General features: G+C 43.8%; 1 protein-coding gene across 1 annotated transcript; it reads right to left on the bottom strand.

The window, feature by feature from the left end:
- Window positions 1-4791: 4791 nt before the first annotated feature.
- LOC137096293 (zinc finger protein RFP-like) lies at window positions 4792-21048 on the bottom strand. The gene is made up of 7 exons (XM_067465395.1): window positions 20572-21048; window positions 19438-19533; window positions 18834-19064; window positions 14515-14537; window positions 12057-12175; window positions 10237-10269; window positions 4792-6060 (listed from the first exon to the last, which is right to left on the bottom strand). The coding sequence occupies exons 1-7, from the start codon at window positions 20977-20979 to the stop codon at window positions 5543-5545; spliced, it is 1428 nt and encodes a 475-aa protein (XP_067321496.1). The 5' UTR covers window positions 20980-21048; the 3' UTR covers window positions 4792-5542.
- Between the last annotated feature and the right edge of the window lie 1003 nt (window positions 21049-22051).

Genomic DNA, 22051 nt, shown 5'->3' with positions numbered 1-22051 from the left:
CAGGTCTATAGGCGTGTCTGAAGACCCCAGCATGCACACCAAAAGTCGCCTCTTATCCTGACTTTCTCTTCAGCCATTGGGACCAAGAGGGAGAGAGAGAGAGCCCCTCCGGCTGGAGGTATCTCCTACCTCCGCTCCCTCCTTTGTTTTTGCGCCTACCTTCAGGAAAGGTGGGCATCTCCACCTCTCTCTCTCTCTCTCTCTCTCTTGGTCCCAATGGCTGAGGAGAAAGTCAGGAGAAGAGGTGACTTTTGGTGCACATGTCTTCAGGCATGCCTCCGGACCCAAAGCAGGCCAGGCAAGGGAGCAAGTGCGGCAAGTGTAGTTACTGGGATGTATAGTTCACCTACAATCAAAGAGCATTCTGAACTCCACCAATGATGGAATTGAACCAAATATGGCACACAGAACTCCCACGGCGAACAGAAAATATATATCAATAATTGGTTGGGGGGGGGGGGCAAAATACCGTTTGCTTACCGGTGAAAATTACCTAGGGCCGCCTCTGGTTGTGTTACATATGTCCAGATAATGTCCATAATATGGGTGAGGCTGGGAATTGATTGAGGTAATCTCCAGCTTGGAGTCTCTTCTCGCAGGCTGTATGATCATATGGGATGCAGGACTTCCTTTTGGGCCAGGAATACAGTTTCCCATCCAGGGAAAGGAAAAGGAAAACTCAGAAGCACAAATATATTAGTAGCAAAACACAGGAACACATAGGAAAAGGCAGGGAATATTTCAGACATTTTTCATGCACACAAGAGACATAGTTTTCCCAAGTACATACAGATATCCAAACCAGGCTCCCTTGTATGCAGATCGAGGCATGAGGAAGGGAAAGTACATAGAAATAATACAATTCCATACTGGGGAAAGAGGAACAGGCTTTTTTTTTGGGGGGGGGGGGACTTTGGAACAAAAAGCAGGAAGGTTACACATTGCAAGAATGGGAACAGACAAGGAAAACAACCTTAGAACATGTGATTATTCAGCAGGTAAAGAGTTATTTTTAACAGCAGTCCAGGGAGATATAGTTTCTTAGACTTGGAAAACAGTCTTCAGAATCCCTGTGTTGTAGTAGAGTCTGTGAGTAATGTTACAAACAGCAGTATGGGTGCCAGAAGGGGGGAAAGGGTTACTCGGGAGCAGCAATCTGATGATGAGCAGCAGAGGAAGAGGATCTGGGACATATTTACAGCACCTACAGATGAGGAGTCGTTTGAGGGATTCTTTGGGGATGATGGGTCAATGAGTGAAGGAGAAGAAGGAGACACCATGGACTGTACTAAGATAAGCGAAGTGCAAGCTATTTGTGAGGAGCCAACAACTAGCGATACCTTTATGGGGTTCTCTGGGGGTGAAGACTGGGAATCAGGGGATCCAACTGAGTCTTGGGGGGACCTAAGTCTTGACAGGAGATGGAGGAATTGGAGGGAAGGACAAGGGAATTCACATGAATAGCTGGGAGCAGCTGTGGGGGATAATGATGGGACGGTGGTCAGTTCATCTTCTGATTATGATTTATAAATAAAAGTGGGTTCAGGGGTGATGGGTCCTTGCAGAAGTCAAGGTGTTGATGAGCGTTCGTGTGTTGGGTACTGTGTATTGGAAAAGATTCTTGTAGACTTGTTGCTGCCTGTTTTGTGTTTGGCGTTGGATTTGCAGTTTGGATCTCCTGATCGTTCACATGTTAGTGACCCGGATTGGCTTCTCGTGAATGTGGACTTCTCCCTTCCTGGACCTGTATCGGTTTGGCTATAGACGCTGCTTCTGCGGACACTGAAGCAGCGCTGTTTCGGATTTCTCCTGCTTCAACCCTGGACTTCAGCTGATGATGCTTCTCTTCCTGCGGCCCCTCCTTTTTGTTAACCAGTTGTGTACTGTGCCTTTTTATTTTGCCTCAGAGCGCTTTGTTGGATTTGTTTCTTTTTATCCAGTTAATCTGGATTATATTTCTTTTTTTAATTAATTTTTATTGGTTTATGGTGCATACAGAAAACAAAAACGACACCAGAGGAAAACAGAAATAATTAAAAAAACAAAAAAACAGAAAAGAAGAAAAAAAGATATACAAAAGAGTATGCAAGTTTACAGAATGGCATACAGTCAGCTCTCGTTAAACATATGAAAAATCAACTTTGACTGTACAGTTATAATATCTTAACATTTATTGTCCCTCTAACCCCACACCCATGAACCAAACCCCCATGACCTCCGACACCACTCCATATGGATCACCTAACTAACCCACAACTACCCACATGTCTTCTTTCACTGAATCTCCTTTATGGCGATCTTCAAATCTACTTTTGTCTTCTTTTCGAGATATCCAATTGCGAACCTCCATTTTTTAACAAATTACTAGGTTCTTGTGGGGTTTTTTGGGCTATAGAGCCATGTTCTAGAGGAATTCCTCTAGAACATGGCTCTATAGCCCGAAAAAACCCACAAGAACCTAGTGATTCCAGCCATGAAAGCCTTCGACAATACATTTTAACAAATTATTCATTATTTCCTCCTTTACTGCTATTTGTCAGTTTGGCCATTTGGATATAATCTACTAATTTATCTCTCCAATCCTTAATAATTAACTCTTTCCCCGCCTTCCATGTTTTAGCTATTATTAGTCTCACAGTGACAAAACAAATACTGACAAATTTCTTCATCTCCTGCACTAATACGCCTCCTAAATATTCCTAATAAGCACATTTCTGGGTTTTTCTTAATCTTTTTGCTAATCATTTTGTTTGTTTCTTTCACCATAGAATCATAGAATCAAAGAGTTGGAAGAGACCTCATGGGCCATCCAGTCCAACCCCCTGCCAAGAAGCAGGAATTTTGCATTCAAATCACCCCTGACAGATGGCCATCCAGCCCGTTTAAAAGCTTCCAAAGAAGAATCCCCCACCACACTCCGGAACAGAGAGTTCCACTGCTGAACGGCTCTCACAGTCAGGAAGTTCTTCCTCATGTTCAGGTGGAATCTCCTTTCTTGTAGTTTGAAGCTGTTGTTCCGCGTCCTAGTCTCCAGGGAAGCAGAAAACAAGCTTGTTCCCTCCTCCCTGTGGCTTCCTCTCACATATTTATACATGGCTATCATATCCCCTCTCAGCCTTCTCTTCTTCAGGCTAAACATGCCCAGCTCCATAAGCCGCTCCTCATAGGGCTTGTTCTCCAGACCTTTTATCATTTTAGTCGCTCTCCTCTGGACACATTCCAGCTTGTCAATATCTCTCTTGAATTGTGGTGCCCAGAATTGGACATACTATTCCAGGTGTGGTCTAACCAAAGCAGAATAGAGGGGTAGCATTACTTCCCTAGATCTAGACACTATGCTCCTATTGATGCGGGCCAAAATCCCATTCTACAGTTACCACTTTACAATAATATTTGCATCATAAAGAATGCAGTACAATGGCTTTTAATTTTATTTATTTTGTCAGGAGCGAACCAAACAGTTGGCATTGCATTTAAAAAAAGAAACACTAAGTTTGAAACTTGGCATTTTATTAAATGTCCTTTGACCAGTAGCTGGCCCCTTGGAGTGCCTCTGGTGTTGCTATAAGAAGGTCCTCCATTGTACACAGGCCCGTAGCCAGGATTTCGTTTCGGGGGGGGGGGGGGCTGAATTTTTTTTCAGGGGGGGTTTCGGGGGGGGCTGAGTTTTGGGGGGGGGGGCTGAGTCTGAGTGAAAGAGGGTCTAGCCTAGCAAACCTTTTGTATCATTACCCCAATACCCCCATGCATATGGGATATATTGAGTATGGTGATCAGATCATGATATGAATAAACATAACAGTTTAAATAATGCACCAGTAAGGCCTTTTCGCAAACCACCATGAGAATTTCGGGGGGGGGGGGCTGAACCCCCCGAGCCCCCCCCCCCCCTGGCTACATGCCTGATTGTACATGTGGCAGGACTCAGGTTGCATTATAGTAGGTGTTCTGTGGTTTGCTCTTCTCCACGCTCGCATGTCGTGGATTCCACTTTTCTTAAGATTGGCTCTACATTTCGTGGTGCCAAATTGCAGTCTGTTCAGTGCCTTCCAAGTTGCCCAGTTTTCTGGACCACTTCTTTGTAGATGGCTGATTCTCTCACTCCAGAAGCGACCAGTAAAATGGGTTTTTATGTAAATATAAACAGTTCAATGAAAAGTATGTGATGTCTGGCAGCAACTCATCTCTGGACCCCTTTGGAAAAATGGAAGACTACCTCCCGCTTTTCTGATTCCTGACAAGTGAGAAGGCAGGAGGGAAAGAGGAAGACCTTGACCCACATGGAAAGACTGAAGGAAACCACAGCCCTGACTTTGCAGGACCTGAGCAGGGCTTGTGGTGACAAGGGGATGAGGAGGTCTCTCCTTCAAAGGGATGTTAGAAGTCAAAGCTGATTTAATGGCAGAAAACAACAACAGAAACTTTATTGGAGAATGTCATAAGCCTGAATAAAGGGCTCAAAGGGCTGTACTAGGTACCAAAGACCACAAAAATGTGAAATCAGTTCTTTCAAAAGGAAACAATCCACAATAAGCCTTCGACAATACATTCAATCCACAATAAGCCTATAGTTTATTTCAGTGTGTTTCTATCTCTGTGTTTTCCTGTTTATCCATATTCTCTTCTTGCCTTCCCTCATCTCTCCTTTTTTTTACCTGGGAAATCCCAGTTTAGTTCTCAAGATTTCTGTGGGGGAAAAGATGGGACTCACCTTTTTTTGGGAAACCCAATCAACATTTCAATGTTTGTTGCAGCAAAAACAAGAGTCTACCACACTTTTTGTGTATTATACTGATTATAACATTTATTACTACCTTAGAAGTACAGCAGAAGTGGTAAATATTCAAAAAATAGAAAAAGCCAAAAAGGGTACATGGTCAACTTCCAACAGATTCATTCTGGAACCCTTATCAACGCCTTGAGAATTGTTCTGTCTATGAATATCTATCATTTACTCCCACAGGAATCTGGCCATAGAGCCACATTGAAGGACCTAAAGATTCATAGAGAGAGTATTTTAACCAAATCTCTGAATAATTAAAACCTACAAAAATGAAACCATCAAATATGGAGGTCTGACTATACCTCAGTTTTCATTCGTACTTGATTCAATGCTGTTTGGGTATGAAACCAAAGCAGCATAGGCAAATCCAACCTACATCCCTCAGAAAGTTGAAGAAATGGTGAAAGGGGAATAGAAGGGCTGCCTACTAACTACTGAATTATAGAATGATTGGGTAACTATTGGTTTCAATGTATTATTATGTTTATGTTTAGTATTATGTTTATGTTTATTCTCTCTTTGATGTTGTTGTTGCTGTCTCTCCAAATGGGAGAGGAAGTCCTTGGCTGATCCATGAGCTAAACATTGCACTGGGAAATGGCTTCATCATTCACACTCCAGCCTCCCAGTCAGTCTTTAGGTAAATATATAAAAAGAGAGCAGAGGCCCCACAAAGAAAAGCAACATCCCCAGCTCTCTGGAGATAAAGTTCCTCTTGTGTCTCAGCTGGTGTGAGTCTTTGAGCATTGCTCTCCATCCTTAGGGAGAGAGCGCCAGTTGGGCTTTCTCATTCACATAAAAGAAGGGGAGGAGGGTCTCACCTGAGAAAGAGGCTGGAGGGTATTCAAATATCGGGGCTGCTGAGTCTGCATCGTAAAAGGCCACCCGACACCCTTCGTAATTCAGAGTCACACGAACCCTCTTGGGCTCCTCGTTCAGAGTCAGACACAGGTCCTCATCGTTGTTGGAGAAGCGGTATTCACTCCTCCACTTTCCCACTTCCCAGATCCCAGCCTCAGGGTCACAGCAGTCTAAGTCCTTTCTGTCCACAGACTTTCTGGCAACACCCACAGACCACTCTTCCTCACTCCCCACAAGAACTTCCCAAAAATGCCTGCCTTCTGTGAATCCCTCCCGGCCCAGCACATAAGCATAGTCACGGAACCTCTCAGGATGATCAGGAAGATCCTGCATTTTCTCTCCATACGTCACACGTCTGCCATCTTCAGAGAGGATGAGCAGAGGATGGGCTGTGTCTGGATCCAGAGTCACATGTGCTGTTGGTGGCGGAAGCACATCAGGGGTGGAGAAAGAATGGAAAAAAGATAGACAGATGTGAATTGCTGTAGGGTTCAGCTTCCATCTTCCATTTTTATAAAATGACAAGGAAATCCTCCTCCTGTCAGTTGGAGTTTTGTTATGTTCTCTACTGAATGCTTTTGAACTAAATCCTTCCAACTTTGTTTGTGAGGTAATTATTTTGCCAAAAAGCTACAGATCTGGACAGGTTCTTTGGTTTAACAGCTGAGTTACCTGTGTGCCATTACATGAATGCTTATGAATATCACTTGTTCAAAGGGTTGACTTCTAACAAGGTCATGCTTTTCTTGATTAGTGGTTTTCCAAAGGTGGTCTCCACATGTTCATGGAGATTCACATCGGCCAAACGGATGTGACATCCTTTTTACCTTTTCAATAAGGTTATGGTGCACTTACTTCCAACAACTTATGGAATTTCTAATATCTCTCATATTTCATTTTGGGGCACAGGACCAATTATTTGCCTAGGGTTTTCTTGGTTACATCCCACTTAGATTACTGTAATGGGTTCTATGTGGGGCTTCCCCTGAAGAGTGCCCGGAAACTTCAATTAGTCCAAAGAGCTGCAGCCAGGTACTGTAGCTCTTACAGGTGAGGGACCCATAGAGCGGACAACCCCCCTGCTACAGCACCTGCACTGGTTGCCAATTTGTTTCTGAGCCCAATTCAAGTTGCTGGTTTTGACCTTTAAAGCGTTAAATGGTTCAGGTCCAACTTACTTCTCTGACTGCATCTCCTCATATCAACCGGCCCACTCTTTAAGATCTTCGGGTGAGTCTCTACTCTCACGTCCACCACTGTCGCAAATGCAACTGACATTGATGAGGGAGAGGACATTTTTGGTGGCTGTCCCAACCCTGTGGAACACCCTCCCAAAAGAAATTATAACAGCTCCCTCCCTTCTTTCAAGAACCAATAAAAAACTTTCCTGTTTAGACAGGCCTTTAATGAAGGAAACTAAGCTGGAGTGATAAGAAACACCATAATGTTATGGACTGGAACAAAGTACAATATAATCTGACATAGTGCCACAAGAATGTGAATGTATATTATTGTTATTTTAAATTGCTTGTTTTATGATGTTTGTATACTTATTATTGATGTATATGGATTGTTGTTTACATGGTTTTAATATGTTGTACTTGGGTCCTGTGAGGGAGAAAAGTGGGATATAAATAATGATGTATTATTATTATTATTATTATTATTATTTATTAGGTGGTATAGTACGTGCTTGACTAAAAAAGCCTTTCCTACCACTAAAATCAGCTTGAAGCTCCTGATGAAATGGGGCAGAAAGTCAGGATTTAGGTTATTTTGATATTCCAAAGGAAATTTCTGTGAGAATCCAGGAACATCCATTTTGTTTAGAATTTGTAAAAGTTCCTTTTTAATTACAGCTCTCATACAAACAGATTTAATCTCAAACAAAAACTTTCAGTCTAAAGCCATTTCCTCATAATCTTGCTGCATAATGAGGCTCTTCAGAATTTGAGGAAAGAGGTTTAGGCTGGGTCTACTTTGAACTGGGTTATATGAGTCTACATTGCCAGATAATCTGGGATAACCAGATAATCTGGGATCAAATTCTGGGATGTAGGCCAATGAGGAAGGGGCCATGGACTTAGTGTTTGTTGCTGCTACGCTCTACATTCTACTTCACAACCAACAATTTGCAATCACTTGAAATTTGGTCAACTGTTGACAGTTGACAGAAGGCTTTGTCAATTTCTTTCAATCTAAAGCTATTTCCTCTTGATCTGTACTACATAATAAGGCTCTCCAGAATTGGGGAGAGAGATATGGACTTCTTGTTTGTTGTCGCAATATTCGGCATTCTACTTAACAACAACTAATTTCCATTCATTAGAAAATAGTTTACTGTTGTCACTGAAATGGACTGTCCTCGGAGGGTTATACTTTAAACCACTGGGATATTATATGATATTTTTGTAATTCACCAGATTTCTGATGAATTTTGATATGAGCAGAGTGTGAGAACATTACCCTGTGCCTATAATTCCTGGGGAATTTTGGAACTTGGTCTTTCTGAAACTCTCATCAGGAGAGGGAGTCCCAATGGTCTCCTCACTCCCACCAGGCCTTTTATAATGAAAACACACCATTATTTGTGTCACTAAGAGCAACACAACTGGATGGTGGTAGGCAAGTGTTCACTAATAAAAAGAACGAAGGACAGAAAGTAAGTTTAGGACATAAATGATAAGTATGATCTCACCTTATATTTTTGTGCTGTTGACCAATTATGCTAGAAATGAACCCAGAAAAAAGTTCAGGAAACTTTCTTGACTTCATGCTATGGAGTCATAACAACTGTAGTTTCACAAGGTCTTTACCCTAATCTGCCAACCACTACTGGTGCCTTCCCAAATAAAAACAACTCCCATAATTCCATAACATTGAGCTATGCCAAAGTAGGCTCAAAATGCATTCATTCTACAGTGTAGACGTGTTTCAGCAGTAGGCAGCCCCCGGTGGCGCAGAGGGTTAAACCCCTGTGCCAGCAGGACTGAAGACCGACAGGTCACAGGTTCGAATTTGGGGAGAGGCAGATGAGCTCCCTCTACCAGCTCCAGCTCCTCGTGTGGGGACTTGAGAGAAGCCTCCCACAAGGATGATAAAACATCAAATCATCCGGGCGTCCCCTGGGCAACGTCCTTGCAGACGGTAAATTCTCTCACACCAGAAGCAATTTGCGGTTTCTCAAGTCTCTCCTGACACGACCAAAAAAAAAAAAAAGCAGTAGGCAACTGTGGCAGCTCAAGGAACCACTTTTAAGCCAGGTGGTACACAGGCTACTGAAGAAGAAATACTAAACACAGCCCCCAAATTGGTCAGAAAACCATGTTTGGGTTTTCACATTAAATAGTGCAAAGGGGTCCTTGTAATTTATTGAAAATGTGTTCCATCTGTTCAAGGTCTTGTTTCAGCTAAAAGGAGATCAGTCCGGTGACTCCAGAATAGGCATGGGCAAACTAAGGCCCGGGGCTAGAAGCAGCCCCCTGAGCGCTTACTTCAGGCCCTCCTCATTTTCCCTGTCCTCTTGCATAAGGATGTGCTGGCCCGTCACATCCTTATGCAGAAAGGATAGGAGAGGAAGGCACACAGCGGCTGAGAGCCTTCTGGAGCGCTCTCAATCACCGTGTTTCTCACCCTCCTCTCGGCATAATGCTACTGAGAGGGCAGCTGAGAGGAGGAGGATCAAGGCAGTCACCACATGTCTCACTTCCCTCCCAGCAGAAGGATGGGGCAAGCAGCCCCGTCCTTATGCCAGATGGACAACCTGTGGATGACCCAGGCCCTGCCTCACCCCCTCACAGCCTTCTCCTCCCCCTCCCGGGCCTGTCCCACCCAATGCATGCCCGGTCGTGCTGGCTGCCCACCCTCCTGGTCAGGCCCACAATGCGGTCTCAAAGCAAAACAAGTTTGCCCATGCCTGCTCCAAAGGGATTGAGGGCAACAAAAATATCCTAGAAGGTGTACTTTATATACCTCTGCTTTAGGGTGCATCTATGCTTTAGCATAAATGCAGTTTGACAACACTTTAACTGTCTCAGCTCAGTGCTATTGATTCATGGGTGTTGTAGTTTTACAAGGTCCAATGATGTGACCCATGGCAGTTGAAGTGTTGTCAAACTGCATTGTTTCTGATGTTTAGATGCACCCTGAGAGAAAGGGAGAGGTGTGTTTTGCATGGCCCTGCTATATTTTGTGGAAGTGTGGTTAAGGCTGGGTGAAAAGATTCTGGAGAGAGACAAATAAAAGAGACAAATAAAAGGAACTAAATGAAGCCTGAATACTGCCTAGGAGCCAAGATGACTACAGTGAGACTATTGTACTTTGAGGGTGTATCTACACTGCCATGGAATCCAGAATCTGATCCCAGATTATCTGCTTTGAACTGGATTGTGAGTCTATACTGGCATATAGTCTACTTCAAAGTAGATAATCTGGATTCAGAAACTGGATTATATGGCAGTGTAGATGGGGCCTGAGAGGCCAGGGTCTGAATCAGCAGAAAGCCCCTGGATGTCCTTGGACAAGTCCCGCTCCCTCAGCCTCAGAGGGAAGGCCATGGCAAACCCCGCTGGAACAAAATATTTTTTGTTTACCTTTTTGCTGCCGAAGTCCAGATTCCAGAGAGTCTAAAGAGAGAAAGTAAAGAGACAGACTGAGCAGGACATGGTGACTCCCAGGCCCCTTCCACACAGCTGAATAAAATCCCACATTGTCTCCTTTAAACTGGGATATATGGCAGTGTGGACTCAGATAACCCGGTTCAAAGCAGATATCGTGGGATTTTCTGCTTTGATATTCTGGGTTATATGGGTGTGTGGAAGGAAGAAAAGTATGAGCTGCAGGGAACATTCTCTGCCTCTTTCCTCACTAAGTATGTCTCAGTGCATAAGGAGTTAAGACAGCTACAGAGAAATACTAACCACCTCTCAGACTGAGGTTAAGATCAGTGAATCTTCGCTGGCTGCCACTCTGCTACCAGACACAATTCAAAGTGCTAGCTTTAGCCTATAAAGCCCTAAACGGTTCTGGTTCAGCTTACTTATCCAAACGTATCTCTCCTTATGAATCATCTAGGACTTTAAGATCATCTGGGGAGGCCCTGCTCTTGATCCTGCCTTCCTCGCAGATACGTTTGGTGGGGACAAGAGACAGGGCCTTCTCAGTGGTGGCCCCTCAGCTATGAAATGCCCTCCCCAGGGATATAAGAACGGCTCCCTCCCTTCTAACATTCCACAAGATGGTTAAGACTTGGCTTTTTGAACAAGCTTTTACTACTGGAGCGTAATTAGATGAAAATGGAATATGGAATGGCTGACGATGCAATTGGACCATGAATTCAGTAAGGAGATGCTGAGGATTTGTTTTTATAGCTATTATTATTCTTTTATATTCCATTTTAATCTTGAATTGTTGTTATAATTGTTTTTATAATTGTTTTTAACTATACCCTGATATTTGTTATGGCATTGAATCGCTGCCGACTGTGAACCGACATGAGTTGCCTCTGGCTGAGAAAGGCGGTATACAAATGCAGTAAATAAATAAATAATAAATTAACTCCAAATCCTGCTGTGTAACTTGGTGGTCAACGTCCGCCAAAGGTTGAGCCCTAGAGTCATGCTGGAGGATCTAGAAATTCTCACAGAGAACACCTCTCTAGTGATCTCTAGGTCCTACAGTCAGCCTGTAGTTTCAAACATCTGATAGAAGTTGCTCATAGAGATGCACTGTATGACCCAGGCCCCATCTACATTGAGAAATAATCCAGATTACCTGCTTTGAACTGGATTATATGGCAGTGTAGGGTAATATAATCCAGTTCTAAATTTGATAATCTGAATGATATGGCAGTGTAGATCCAGCCCTAGAGCCCTTCTACATTACCATATAATCCAGATTATGAAAGCAGATAATCCACATTACTTTCTTTGAACTGGATTATATGAGTCTACAACGCCATATTATAAAGTTAGGAACAGATAACCTGGATCCTATATGGCAGTGTAGATGGGGCCTGAGATACCCAAGCAGAAACATTTGTACAAGCTACAGTTGTCCCTGCACAATTGTGGGTTCTACTTTTGCAGATTTCATTATCACCTTTGGGCCAACATCTAGACACAGCTCTGTTCAGACTACTCTGTTCAACACTCCATAATTGCAGGTTTCACTTTTCCAGATTTGATGATCATGGAGTTAATTAATAATATATTATCTCTAGGAATCTCCAGGTCCTGCAGCACAACTCCATGGTCAACTTTCAGTGGAAGATAACTATAGCGATTTTCTGGAGGACCTCCAATGAGCCATGGCAGTCAAAATGGTGGCAACTGCATTCATTCTACAGTGTAGATGATACCCTTTCAGACGAAATGTCACATCTCATTGAAAGTCCTTTCTGATATTCAGTTACCTCTGCATTGCTTCATGACACCTTCCAGAAAGGGATTTATATCACTGAAGTCCCAAATCTTCCATTTCAGGGCAGGAGGAATAACCACAGGAGTCTCACATTTCTCCCTCTTCTGATACCTGGAGAAGAAAGAACAATATCAGAGGGTTTGACACCACTTCCACAGCCTTGGCTAAAAGCTATGCCATTATGAGAGTTGTAGTCTTATAAGCTATATAAGCTGAGCCAAGTCAGCTCCCTGGTACAGCAAGGAACCAACGGTGATGAAGCAAGTGAAATGGAGATTAGAGCAGCGTTAGTATCAAACTCGTAGGGAGTCTGACCAATCACAGTCTGTAGCTCATTCAAAAGCCTATTCCACAGCAATGAAAGTGGCAGAAAAATAGTTCATTGCCGCCAATGTTGCATCTGCACAGAACCACCCAAGAGAGCTGTTTCAAGTGGTCAGAGGACTATTAAGCCCTGTTCAGTCAGGGATCCCTAACTTGTTGTGAAGAATTTGCCTGTTTCTTTGCAGATAAAGTCACTCAGATCTGTTCTGATGTTGACTCCAGTGTTAATGCAGTCTCTGTGGAAGTAACTGAGGCATCTGTTTGTCATGGTTCTATTGATTCCTTTCAACTTATCCAACCTGATGACATGGAAAAGATCTTGGAATGAGAACGACCACTTGTTCTCTAGACCCTTTCCCTTCCTGGCTTATTAAATCGGCCAGGGGGGACTGGCAGAGTGGGTGAAGGTGCAGGGTTAATGCCTCTCTGACCCAAGGCATCATGCCAATCGGTTTCATGGAGGCAGTAGGAAGACCTTTATTTTTAAAAAAATGGCACTAGGTCCCACTCAAATTATCAGCCAGTTTTAAACCACCCCTCCCTGGGCAAGGTTCTAGATAAGGTGGTGGCCTTACAACTCCGAAGTTTCTTGGATGAAACTGATTATCTGGATCCATCCCAATCTGGTTTCAGGCCTGGTCATGGGACAGCGATAGCATTGATCACCTTGGTGGATGACCCACAAAAAGAATTAGACAGGGGGAGTGTGTCCCTGCTAGTCCTCCTGGACCTCTCAGCAGCTTTTGATACCATCAATGGTATCTTTCTGGGTCGTCTCTCCAGGATGGGACTGGGTGGCACTGTTCCCTCCTTCCTGGAGGGAAGCTGGGGGATCCTGTTCAACTCCCTGGCTGGGATCCTGTGGGGTCCCTCAGGGTTCAGTTCTGTCCTCATGTTGTTTGACATTTACATGAAACCACTGGGAGAGATCATCTGGAATTTTGGAGTTTGGTGTCAAATGTATGCCGATGACACCCAACTCTATTACTCCTTTCCACCAAAAGCCAAGGATGCCTTTCTGCCCCTCAACCGGTGCTTGTCAACAGTGGTGGACTGGAAGAGTGGAAGGTAAATCCAGACAAAACAGGAGACTCCTGTTCAGTTGTAAAGCAGATGAGGGTGTGGGATTACAACCTGAGTTGGACGGAGTCACACTTCCCCTGAAGACACAGGTTCGCAGTCTGGGAGTGCTCCTGGACTCATCGCTGACCCTGGAACTCCAGGTGTTGGCGGTGGTCAGGAGCACATACTTTGAGACACCAGATCTGGCCATGGTAGTCCATGCCTTAGTTACATCTGGACTACTGCAATGCTGCTATGTGGGGCTGCCTTTGAAGATAGTTCAGAAGCTGCAACAGTTCAGAGACTGGCAGCCAGGTTACTAACTGGAGTGCCGTACATGGAGAGAACTACTCCCATGCTGCAACAGCTCCACTGGCCGCCGGTCCACTTCCGAGCTAGATACAAAGTACTGGTACCTATAAAGCCCTAAACCAGTTATTCTCAACCTATAGATCCCTAGATTTTTGGCCTTCAGTTCCCAGAAATCCTAAAAGCTGGTAAACTGACTGGGATTTCTGAGAGTTGTAAGCCAAAACACCTGGGGACCCACAGGTTGAGAACCACTGCTCTAAATAGTTAGTGCCCAGACTATTTGAAGAAATGCATCTCTGCATATAAACCAGCACAAACACTGCAATCCACGGAGGAGGCCCTCCTCTTGGTCCCACCCTCGTCTCAAGTACAGCTGGTGGGGATGACAGAGGGGGCCTTCTCCGTGGCCACTCCCCACCTCTGGAACTTTACATTGGAATTAATCACAATAACAAAATTACAGTTATGAAGTAGCAACAAAAACAATTTTATGGTTGGGGGTCACCACAACATGAGGAATTGTATTAAGGGGTTGTGGCATTAGGAAGGTTGAGAAACACTGGTCTACAGTGTAGATGCACCCACAAAATCACAGGGATGGAAGGGGCCTCATAGGCATCAAGTCCAACTCCACAATGAACCCCAGCCAAACACTGAATTGTACAATGTGCTGCTATTTTGAAAAGCCTGACAAGATGGGAGAGGCATGTGCTTCACTTGAAAACCTGAGATATGGTGGTAGATTCACTTACCCCTGTAAGAAGCTTCCAATATCCTGTGGATGAAGGAAATAAACAACTCAGCATATCTCTGAAAAGGTAGCATTTCCAACTCATTGCAATAGCTGAAGCAAGCCTAGGAGGGTGAAACAGCCCTCCCTCCACAAACTAGAGAGATGGGGAAATCTATGTCATGAGTATCTATTTCAAACTGCTTTTTGGCTGAGCCACCAAATAACTGTTGAAATACAACTTCTTCAAGCCCCAAGATGTTGGGAAAGTGGATCTTTTCAGTCCAGCTATCTGCTATGCAAGAATACACAATCGAAGCATTCCTGACAGATAGCCATCCAACCTCTGTTTAAAATCTTCAGTGAAGAAGACCTCTCCATTGTTTGAGACAAGAGAAAACAAGCCTGTTCCCTCTTCCTGAAACATAGCAAACATGTCACTTCTCAGTCTTCTCTTCTCCTGGCTAAATGTGCCCAACTCATTAAGCCACTCCTCTTAGAACTTGGCTTCCAAACTTTTGGCCATTTTGGTCACCCTTCTCTAGACACGTTCCAGCTTGTTAATATCTGTCTGAATTCTTTTGCTCAGAACTGGACACAGGATTGTTCCAGGTAAGGCCTGATGAAAGCAGGATAGAGGGGGACTTTTATGTCCCTTTGAGACACTATACTCCTATTGATGTAGCGTAGAATCATATATCTATATATATAAATCTGTTAGGTTGGTTCAACGGGACAGCAAAACTCTAAAAACCCCCAACGAAACTGCACCAAAATTGCCATGCCCATAACACAACCCACAAGGTACAAACATATCTACTCAAAATGAAAAACAACACAACAACACACTCACAAAACGGCAAAACAACAAAACTCAAAAAAACCCCAACGAAACTTAACCAACGTTCCCTCTGCGGAAGCCATGCCCACTCCAAGCCCCGCCGCGCCGCTTCCCGCACACACACACCCCCTGCCGCACGCACACACACAACCCCACGCTCCATCACTCCCCCGCCGCCGCACACACACACGCAACCCCACGCTCCATCACTCCCCCCGCCACCGCACACACATACACAACCCCACGCTCCATCACTCCCCCCGCCACCGCACACACATACACAACCCCACGCTCCATCACTCCCCCCGCCGCCGTACACACACGCAACCCCACTCCCCCCGCCGCCGCACAAACACACGCAACCCCACGCTCCATCACTCCCCCCACCCCGCGCACACACACACAACCCCACGCTCCTTCACTCCCCTGCCCCAATCTTACCTCCTTTTACTTCACGCCACCTCCAAACCCCACCCCGCCCCTTCCCGCCCTGTCAAAATCCAGGAAAGACAGGAAGGAAGGAAAGAAGGAAGAAAGAGAAAGGGAGGTAAAGAAAAAGGGGGAAGGAAGGAAAGTTAGAGAAAGAAGGAAGAAGAAAAGGAAAGAAAAGGAAAGATGGAAGGAAAGAAAAGAGAGACAGCAGAAGAGAAAGAAAAAGGGGGAAGGAAGGAAAGAGATAGAGAAGGAAGAAATGAGAGACAGAGGGAGGGAAAGAAAAAGGGGGAAGGAAGGAGAGAAGGAAAGAAAAAAGGGAATGAAGGAAGGAAAGAGGGAGTGAAGGAAGGGCGAAGATGTAGAGAAAGAGGGAGGGAAGGAAAGAAGGAAAGAGAGAAGGAAGAAAAGAGACCAGAAGAGAAAGAAAAAGGGGGAAGGAAGGAAAGAGATAGAGAAGGAAGAGGAGAAGGAAAGATGGGAGGGAAGGAAGGAGGGAAAGAAGGAGAGAAAGAGGGAAGGTTGGCCACAGCAACACGTGGCGGGTAAAGGTTGTTATTTCTATTATTATGATGATGCTATTATTCCTATGAGACCCTGGGGGGATGGGAGAGGTGTCAGGTCCCAGAGGCAATGCATTGCATTATTGTTATTGTTATTGTTATGATGGTGGTGAAATAAAAGGAAATAAAAAGTGAAAGAAGGAAGCAAACAGGGAGGGAAGAAAGGCAAAGCAAGAAAGGGGGAGGGAATGAAGGAAAGACAGAAGGATGAAACCAAGCAGTGAAAGAAGGAAAGAAAGAGGTAGAGAAGGAAGAAAGGAGAGAAAGGGGGAGGAAAAGGGGGAAGGAATAGGTAGGGACCTCTCTTTCATAATAGTCCAGATATCTACCTCAACTTTGATAAGTTTTACTATAGGCCACAGCAACAAGTGGCAGGGCACAGCTAGTATATATAATTTTGCTTCTGCATCACTTTGTTGATTCATGTTCAACTTGTTTTCTTCTTTGAAGGTCTTTAAAAAGAGGCAAATTTCAGGAGTGCTGCAGCTGTGTATTCCTGCATGGCAGAATAGGGCTGGGCTGGGCTGGATGACCCTTGTGGCCATTTCCCCTCTAACATTCTGTGCTGGTACAGCTGTACCAGGAGCTCCAATTTTGTTTGCTTTGCATTAAATGTTTGTTTGCAATCCCAGGCTTGGGATTTTGCAGCAGGGTGGCTTCCTGTTATAGTTTGCAATCATAGGACAAGCCACCTGTCAATTATCGTTAGGTTCCCTGGTCCCGCCCCTTTTTGAGTTTTGGAGGGAATAGGAGCCTTTTTGAGTCAGTTCTCACAGAGAAGCCTTTCGCACAGGACATAAAACGAAATAGCTCCTGTAGAAAGCTTCATCTTCTACGGCTTGGCCGGGGAGATATACAGCCTACAGCCTGGCCGGGGAGAAAATTTTGCAGCCACAGTTTGGCTGAGGGACTTCAGCCGGCCACCACAGCAACCTGAACTCCTCCTTTTTCCCTGGAAGTCTACAAAGCTCTGCTTGGTAAGGGTCTCTCGCGGAAGCCTGACGCAGTTGGTACTGGGTGCAGGGGCTCCAGGCCAACAGAGGCAAGTACAGACTGCCCAGATTAGAAGTTAAGGATTTCCCCATTAGCTATTATATAGTTATGAAGATAGTGCCTGTTCCCAGTGAACAAGATTGCAAGAGCCAATAGACTGTTAAGAAAGCTTGAAAGTACCTGTTTGTTTTCATCAATAAAGAACTTTGTTGGACTAACTTTAAGCCTCTACAGAACTTTGTTTGGGGGAATCTAAGGGCCTTTAATCTGAGGCAGCCCCAGCGTCCCGTTGGGCACACAGAATTTATGTCCTGTCTACAATCTTATGCACAGGCCCAGCGGGTGACAGCACAAGGACTTTTATGTCCCTTTGAGACACTATACTCCTATTGATGTAGCCTAGGATCATATATATATATATATATATATATATATATATATATATATATTAGGCCTGGGTAACAACGGAAAAATTTGTTTCTAAAATCGATTTGTATTTGAGGGTTTTTTTTGTTTCGATATTTAAAATAATTACAAAATTTTCCTTTTAAAAAGTTTGATATTTACGAAATTTCGTAAATGGTAAAAAATTAACGAATCGATTTCCGAAACAATAACGAATCGTTTCGTTAATGGCGGACGCGACCGCGAAATACGCTAAAAAACCTCCAAAACCTTCTGAAGCTTCCCTCTCCCTCTGTTGTTGACTGTTGGTGTGATATTATAATTTTTTTTCACTAATTAAACCATAAAACTGGCCCAGACATGCGGAAATAATAACGAAACGACCTCAAAACAATAATGAAACGAATACAATATCGAAATACGAAGCATTTACAAAACGTTTTTGAAAATTCGTTTTTTTAAAATAATTGCTCCAGAATGGTTCGTTATCGTTTTGTAATTGAAAAAATTAACGAATTATTAACAAATTACGAATTAACGAAACGAAACCGCCCAGCCCTAATATATATATATATATATATATATATATATATATATATATATATAATTTTGCTTCTGTATCACTTTGTTGACCCATGTACTCATGTTCAACCTGTGTTTTTCTTTGGAGGTCTTTAAAAAGAGGCAACTTTCAGGAGTGCTGCAGCTGTGTATTCCTACATGGCAGAATAGGGCTGGGCTGGATGACCCTTGTGGCCATTTCCCCTCTAACATTGTATGATTCTAAAGAAGTGTTAAAGGTTTGGACACAGTGCCCAAGGAGCCATCATATCACCTTACAGGTTGGGTATTCCTTATCTGAAAAGTTGGAGACCAGCAGTGTTTTGGATTTTTTCAGATTTTGGAATAGTGAGATGTCTTTGAGATGGGACTCAAGTTTAAAGACTAAATTCATTTATGTCTTCTATTTGTAATTTTGTTTCATTTAGGTAATCTTATACAATATTTTTAATATTGTGTGCATAAAACAAATTCTGTGTACACTGAACTATTCAAAGTCAAAGGTGTCACTGTCTGAGCCATCCATGGGGACAAAATGGGCCTTACCTGGAGGAGTTCACTTGCCGGCTGCTGGTGCTTCTTCTCTATCTCTTGCATGAGACTTGAGAGAGAGGAGAGTTCTTTGGAGATCCTGACCAGATGTTCCTCCCTTTTTGCCCAAATCTCCTTCTCCACCTCTTCCATTTTTGCAAGCAGATTCCTCTCTTGTTTTTCAAGAAATTGACACATGTGTCTGAATGCAGCCACAGCCTTCTCCTTCTGAATTTGGGTTATCTTCTGCAATAAAGGAAAGGAGATACAGGAGTGAGAGGCAGAATAAATTTTTTTTGGAGTTCTCCACTTTTCCTTGAAAAAAGACTTGTATTGTATTTTTCTTTATATTTTATTGCTGTGTTCTGTTGTATATTGATGTATTGTATTGCTGGGCTTGGCCTCATGTAAACTGCCCCGAGTCCCCTTGGCGAGATGGTGGCAAGGTATAAATAAATAAAAAGAATTATTATTATTATTATTATTATTATTATTATTATTATTATTAGAAAACATCATATCCAGTAGTGAAAGAGCTCTGTGAATTCCTTCAAAGGCCTCGGGTCAATATTTTCTGTACACTGTCAGGTATTTTGTAATGGTAGACATTTCCACTTACAAGAACATAGTCAATTTCCTTTTCTGTATCTGCTTTGTAGGCCAGAATTTTCTCTCTTTCCTTCTCCAGAGACTCCAGCAAATTCCCAATCTGATCCTGAAGAGAAAAACAAAGTCCTTGGTCACTTCTGTTGTTCACAGTTTACAATAGTTTCAAAGATCGTGCCATCAAACATGTCACATTTACTGGATTTTACAGGAGCTTTGAATGATCCTGACCTCTCTCCTTTTCTTAATGCTGCTTCCACTTCTGTCCCAACAATGCTGAATTGGTAGAAACAAGCAAATGAAGAGAAGAGTGATAATAAAGTGCTCAACTCAGTATGCAGATACTGTCGGTGACACTGGAATAGCAGGTTTATGCAATAAAACCCATTATCCAACCTCATTCTGCCACTCAGGATCACACAATCAAAGCATCCCCTTTCAGATGGCCATCCAGTCTCTATTTAGAGAAGGAAACTCCAACACATTACAGAGAATTCCACCAGGGAACAGCTCTTTCCATCTGGACATTCTTCCTAATGTTGTCTGATCCATTGCTCCATGTTTAGGGTACATCTACACAAGGGGTCCTCAAACTAAGGTCCGGGGGCCGAATGTGGCCCTCCAAGGTCATTTACCTGGCCCTCGCTTAGGGTCAACCTAAGTCTGTTACTACTTGAAAGCACACAACAACAACAACAACAATCCTATCTCATCCACCAAAAGCAGGCCCACACTTCCCATTGAAATACTAATAAATTTATATTTGTTAAAATTGTTCTTCATTTTAATTATTGTATTGTTTATAAGTGGTTTTTGCACTACAAATAAGATATGTGCAGTGTGCATAGGACCATTCTGAGAGTTGTGGTTTGGTGAGGCAGAAGTACTCTTTGGCAAAGAAGGCTAAATACCTTGTAAAACTACAACTCCCCTGGTTCCATGAGTCCCCCTTCGAGGGGATAAGGGCGGGGTATAAATATAGGAAATAAATAAAATAAATAAATAGCATTGAGTCAAGCCAGTTAAAGGTGTATCAGACTACACGAATTCTACAGTGTAGTGTAACTTTCTGAAAACCCCAGGCCACAGGATATTGAATTGCGAGCCACCCCTCCATATTGTGGAATGGGACTTTACCTCCTCTTACCTTGTACTCTTTCACTGCCTCATCTAGAGGAATCACCTTGTGGTTTTCGTGCTCCTTCGATCTGTCGCACACCACACAGATGGGGTCTTCGTGGTCCTTGCAGAAGAGCTTCAGGGGCTCCTGGTGCCTCTGGCAGACTCTCCGCTTCTCTTCCGCCTTCTGGCTTCCCAATTTCTTGGCGATCTCCACCAGGTTTGCCAGTGGCCTATTTGGTTTGGCATCCCCTTCCTGCACTTTCTCCCTGCATTGTGGGCAGGAGGCCCCTTTCTCCTCCCGGCATTGATCCAGGCAGGATTGGCAGAAATTGTGCCCACAAGAGATGATCATCATAGGCTCCTTGAAATACTCCAAGCAGATGGGACAGGACAGTTCCTCACAAAGCTCTTTCACAGGGTCTCCAGAGGCCATGGCTGTCAATGATGCTCCTCTGCGAAGACCAGACTAAGCTAATAGCTTTATTACTTTCGTTTCTCAGACTTTCTCTTCCTGGAAAGCAGCTGAGGACTCCGCCTCTGTCCAACCTCTTGCACTGCAACCTCTGAGCTTTCCAAATGCCCCTGCCTTTGAGAAACTGAATATAGGATGCTTCCTCTTTCTCTGCCTCACTGGGCACTTTGCAAGTTGTTCTCTAAGCATATAACTCCCTTTCTAAAATAAAAAAAAGAACCTCCCTGGTTCTTGGTTTATTTCCAGGCACAACTCAAAGGGGTGGGTATAATCTATAAAGCCCTATGCAGCTTAGGTCCAGCCTACCTGAAAGACCCTATTCCTCATAGTAGTGGTTCTCAAACTGTGAGTGTTGTGATTGAGTCACCTGGCAATGTTACAACTGCTAGTAGGAGTACTGCAAAGAGGAGTGGGGAGTTATTAGATAACGAGCTGCAGCGGAAAAGGATTAGGGAAATATTCATGACTCCAAAAGATGACAACAGCTTCGAAGGGTTCTCCGAAATGAGTGAGGATGGGGGAGAGGAGTGAAAAGGTATATTCGAGAGCAGGAGTCAGACGAGGAGTGTCAGAGGAAAAAGATTCAGGAAATACTTGCTGCTCCTACAGACAGTGAAGGCTTCCTGGGTTTTCAAGGGAGTGATGGGAGTGAGAGCAGCGAAGATGAAGGGGAATGTTTAGATTGGACTAAGGTTAATGAGGTTAGAGATGTTTGTTTACAACCCTCATCCAGTGGCACCTTTGAAGATTTTACAGGGGACTGGCAGACTGATAACAACACAGAGACATGGGGAGATCTAAGTCTTGGTAAGCGTTGGACCGATTGGAGGGATGGGCATGGGTGCTCAGCTGCAGCGTCTCGGGCAGCTGCTGGAGATGAGGATGAGGATGGGGCGGGGGACAGCTCATCAACAGATGATGAGCTGTAACATAAAAGTTTGCTCAAGTTGAATGGAACTTTGCAGAAGGCAAAGTGTCGTTTCGTGCTTTGGGTCCTGTCTCTGCCGCTTGCTTTGTTGGGTCCTGGGACTAC

The sequence above is a fragment of the Anolis sagrei genome, chromosome 2, assembly GCF_037176765.1.
Source record: "Anolis sagrei isolate rAnoSag1 chromosome 2, rAnoSag1.mat, whole genome shotgun sequence".
Taxonomy (NCBI): domain Eukaryota; kingdom Metazoa; phylum Chordata; class Lepidosauria; order Squamata; family Dactyloidae; genus Anolis; species Anolis sagrei.
Note: the sequence above shows the minus strand (reverse complement) of the source record. Positions and strands in the feature narration are given on the sequence as shown.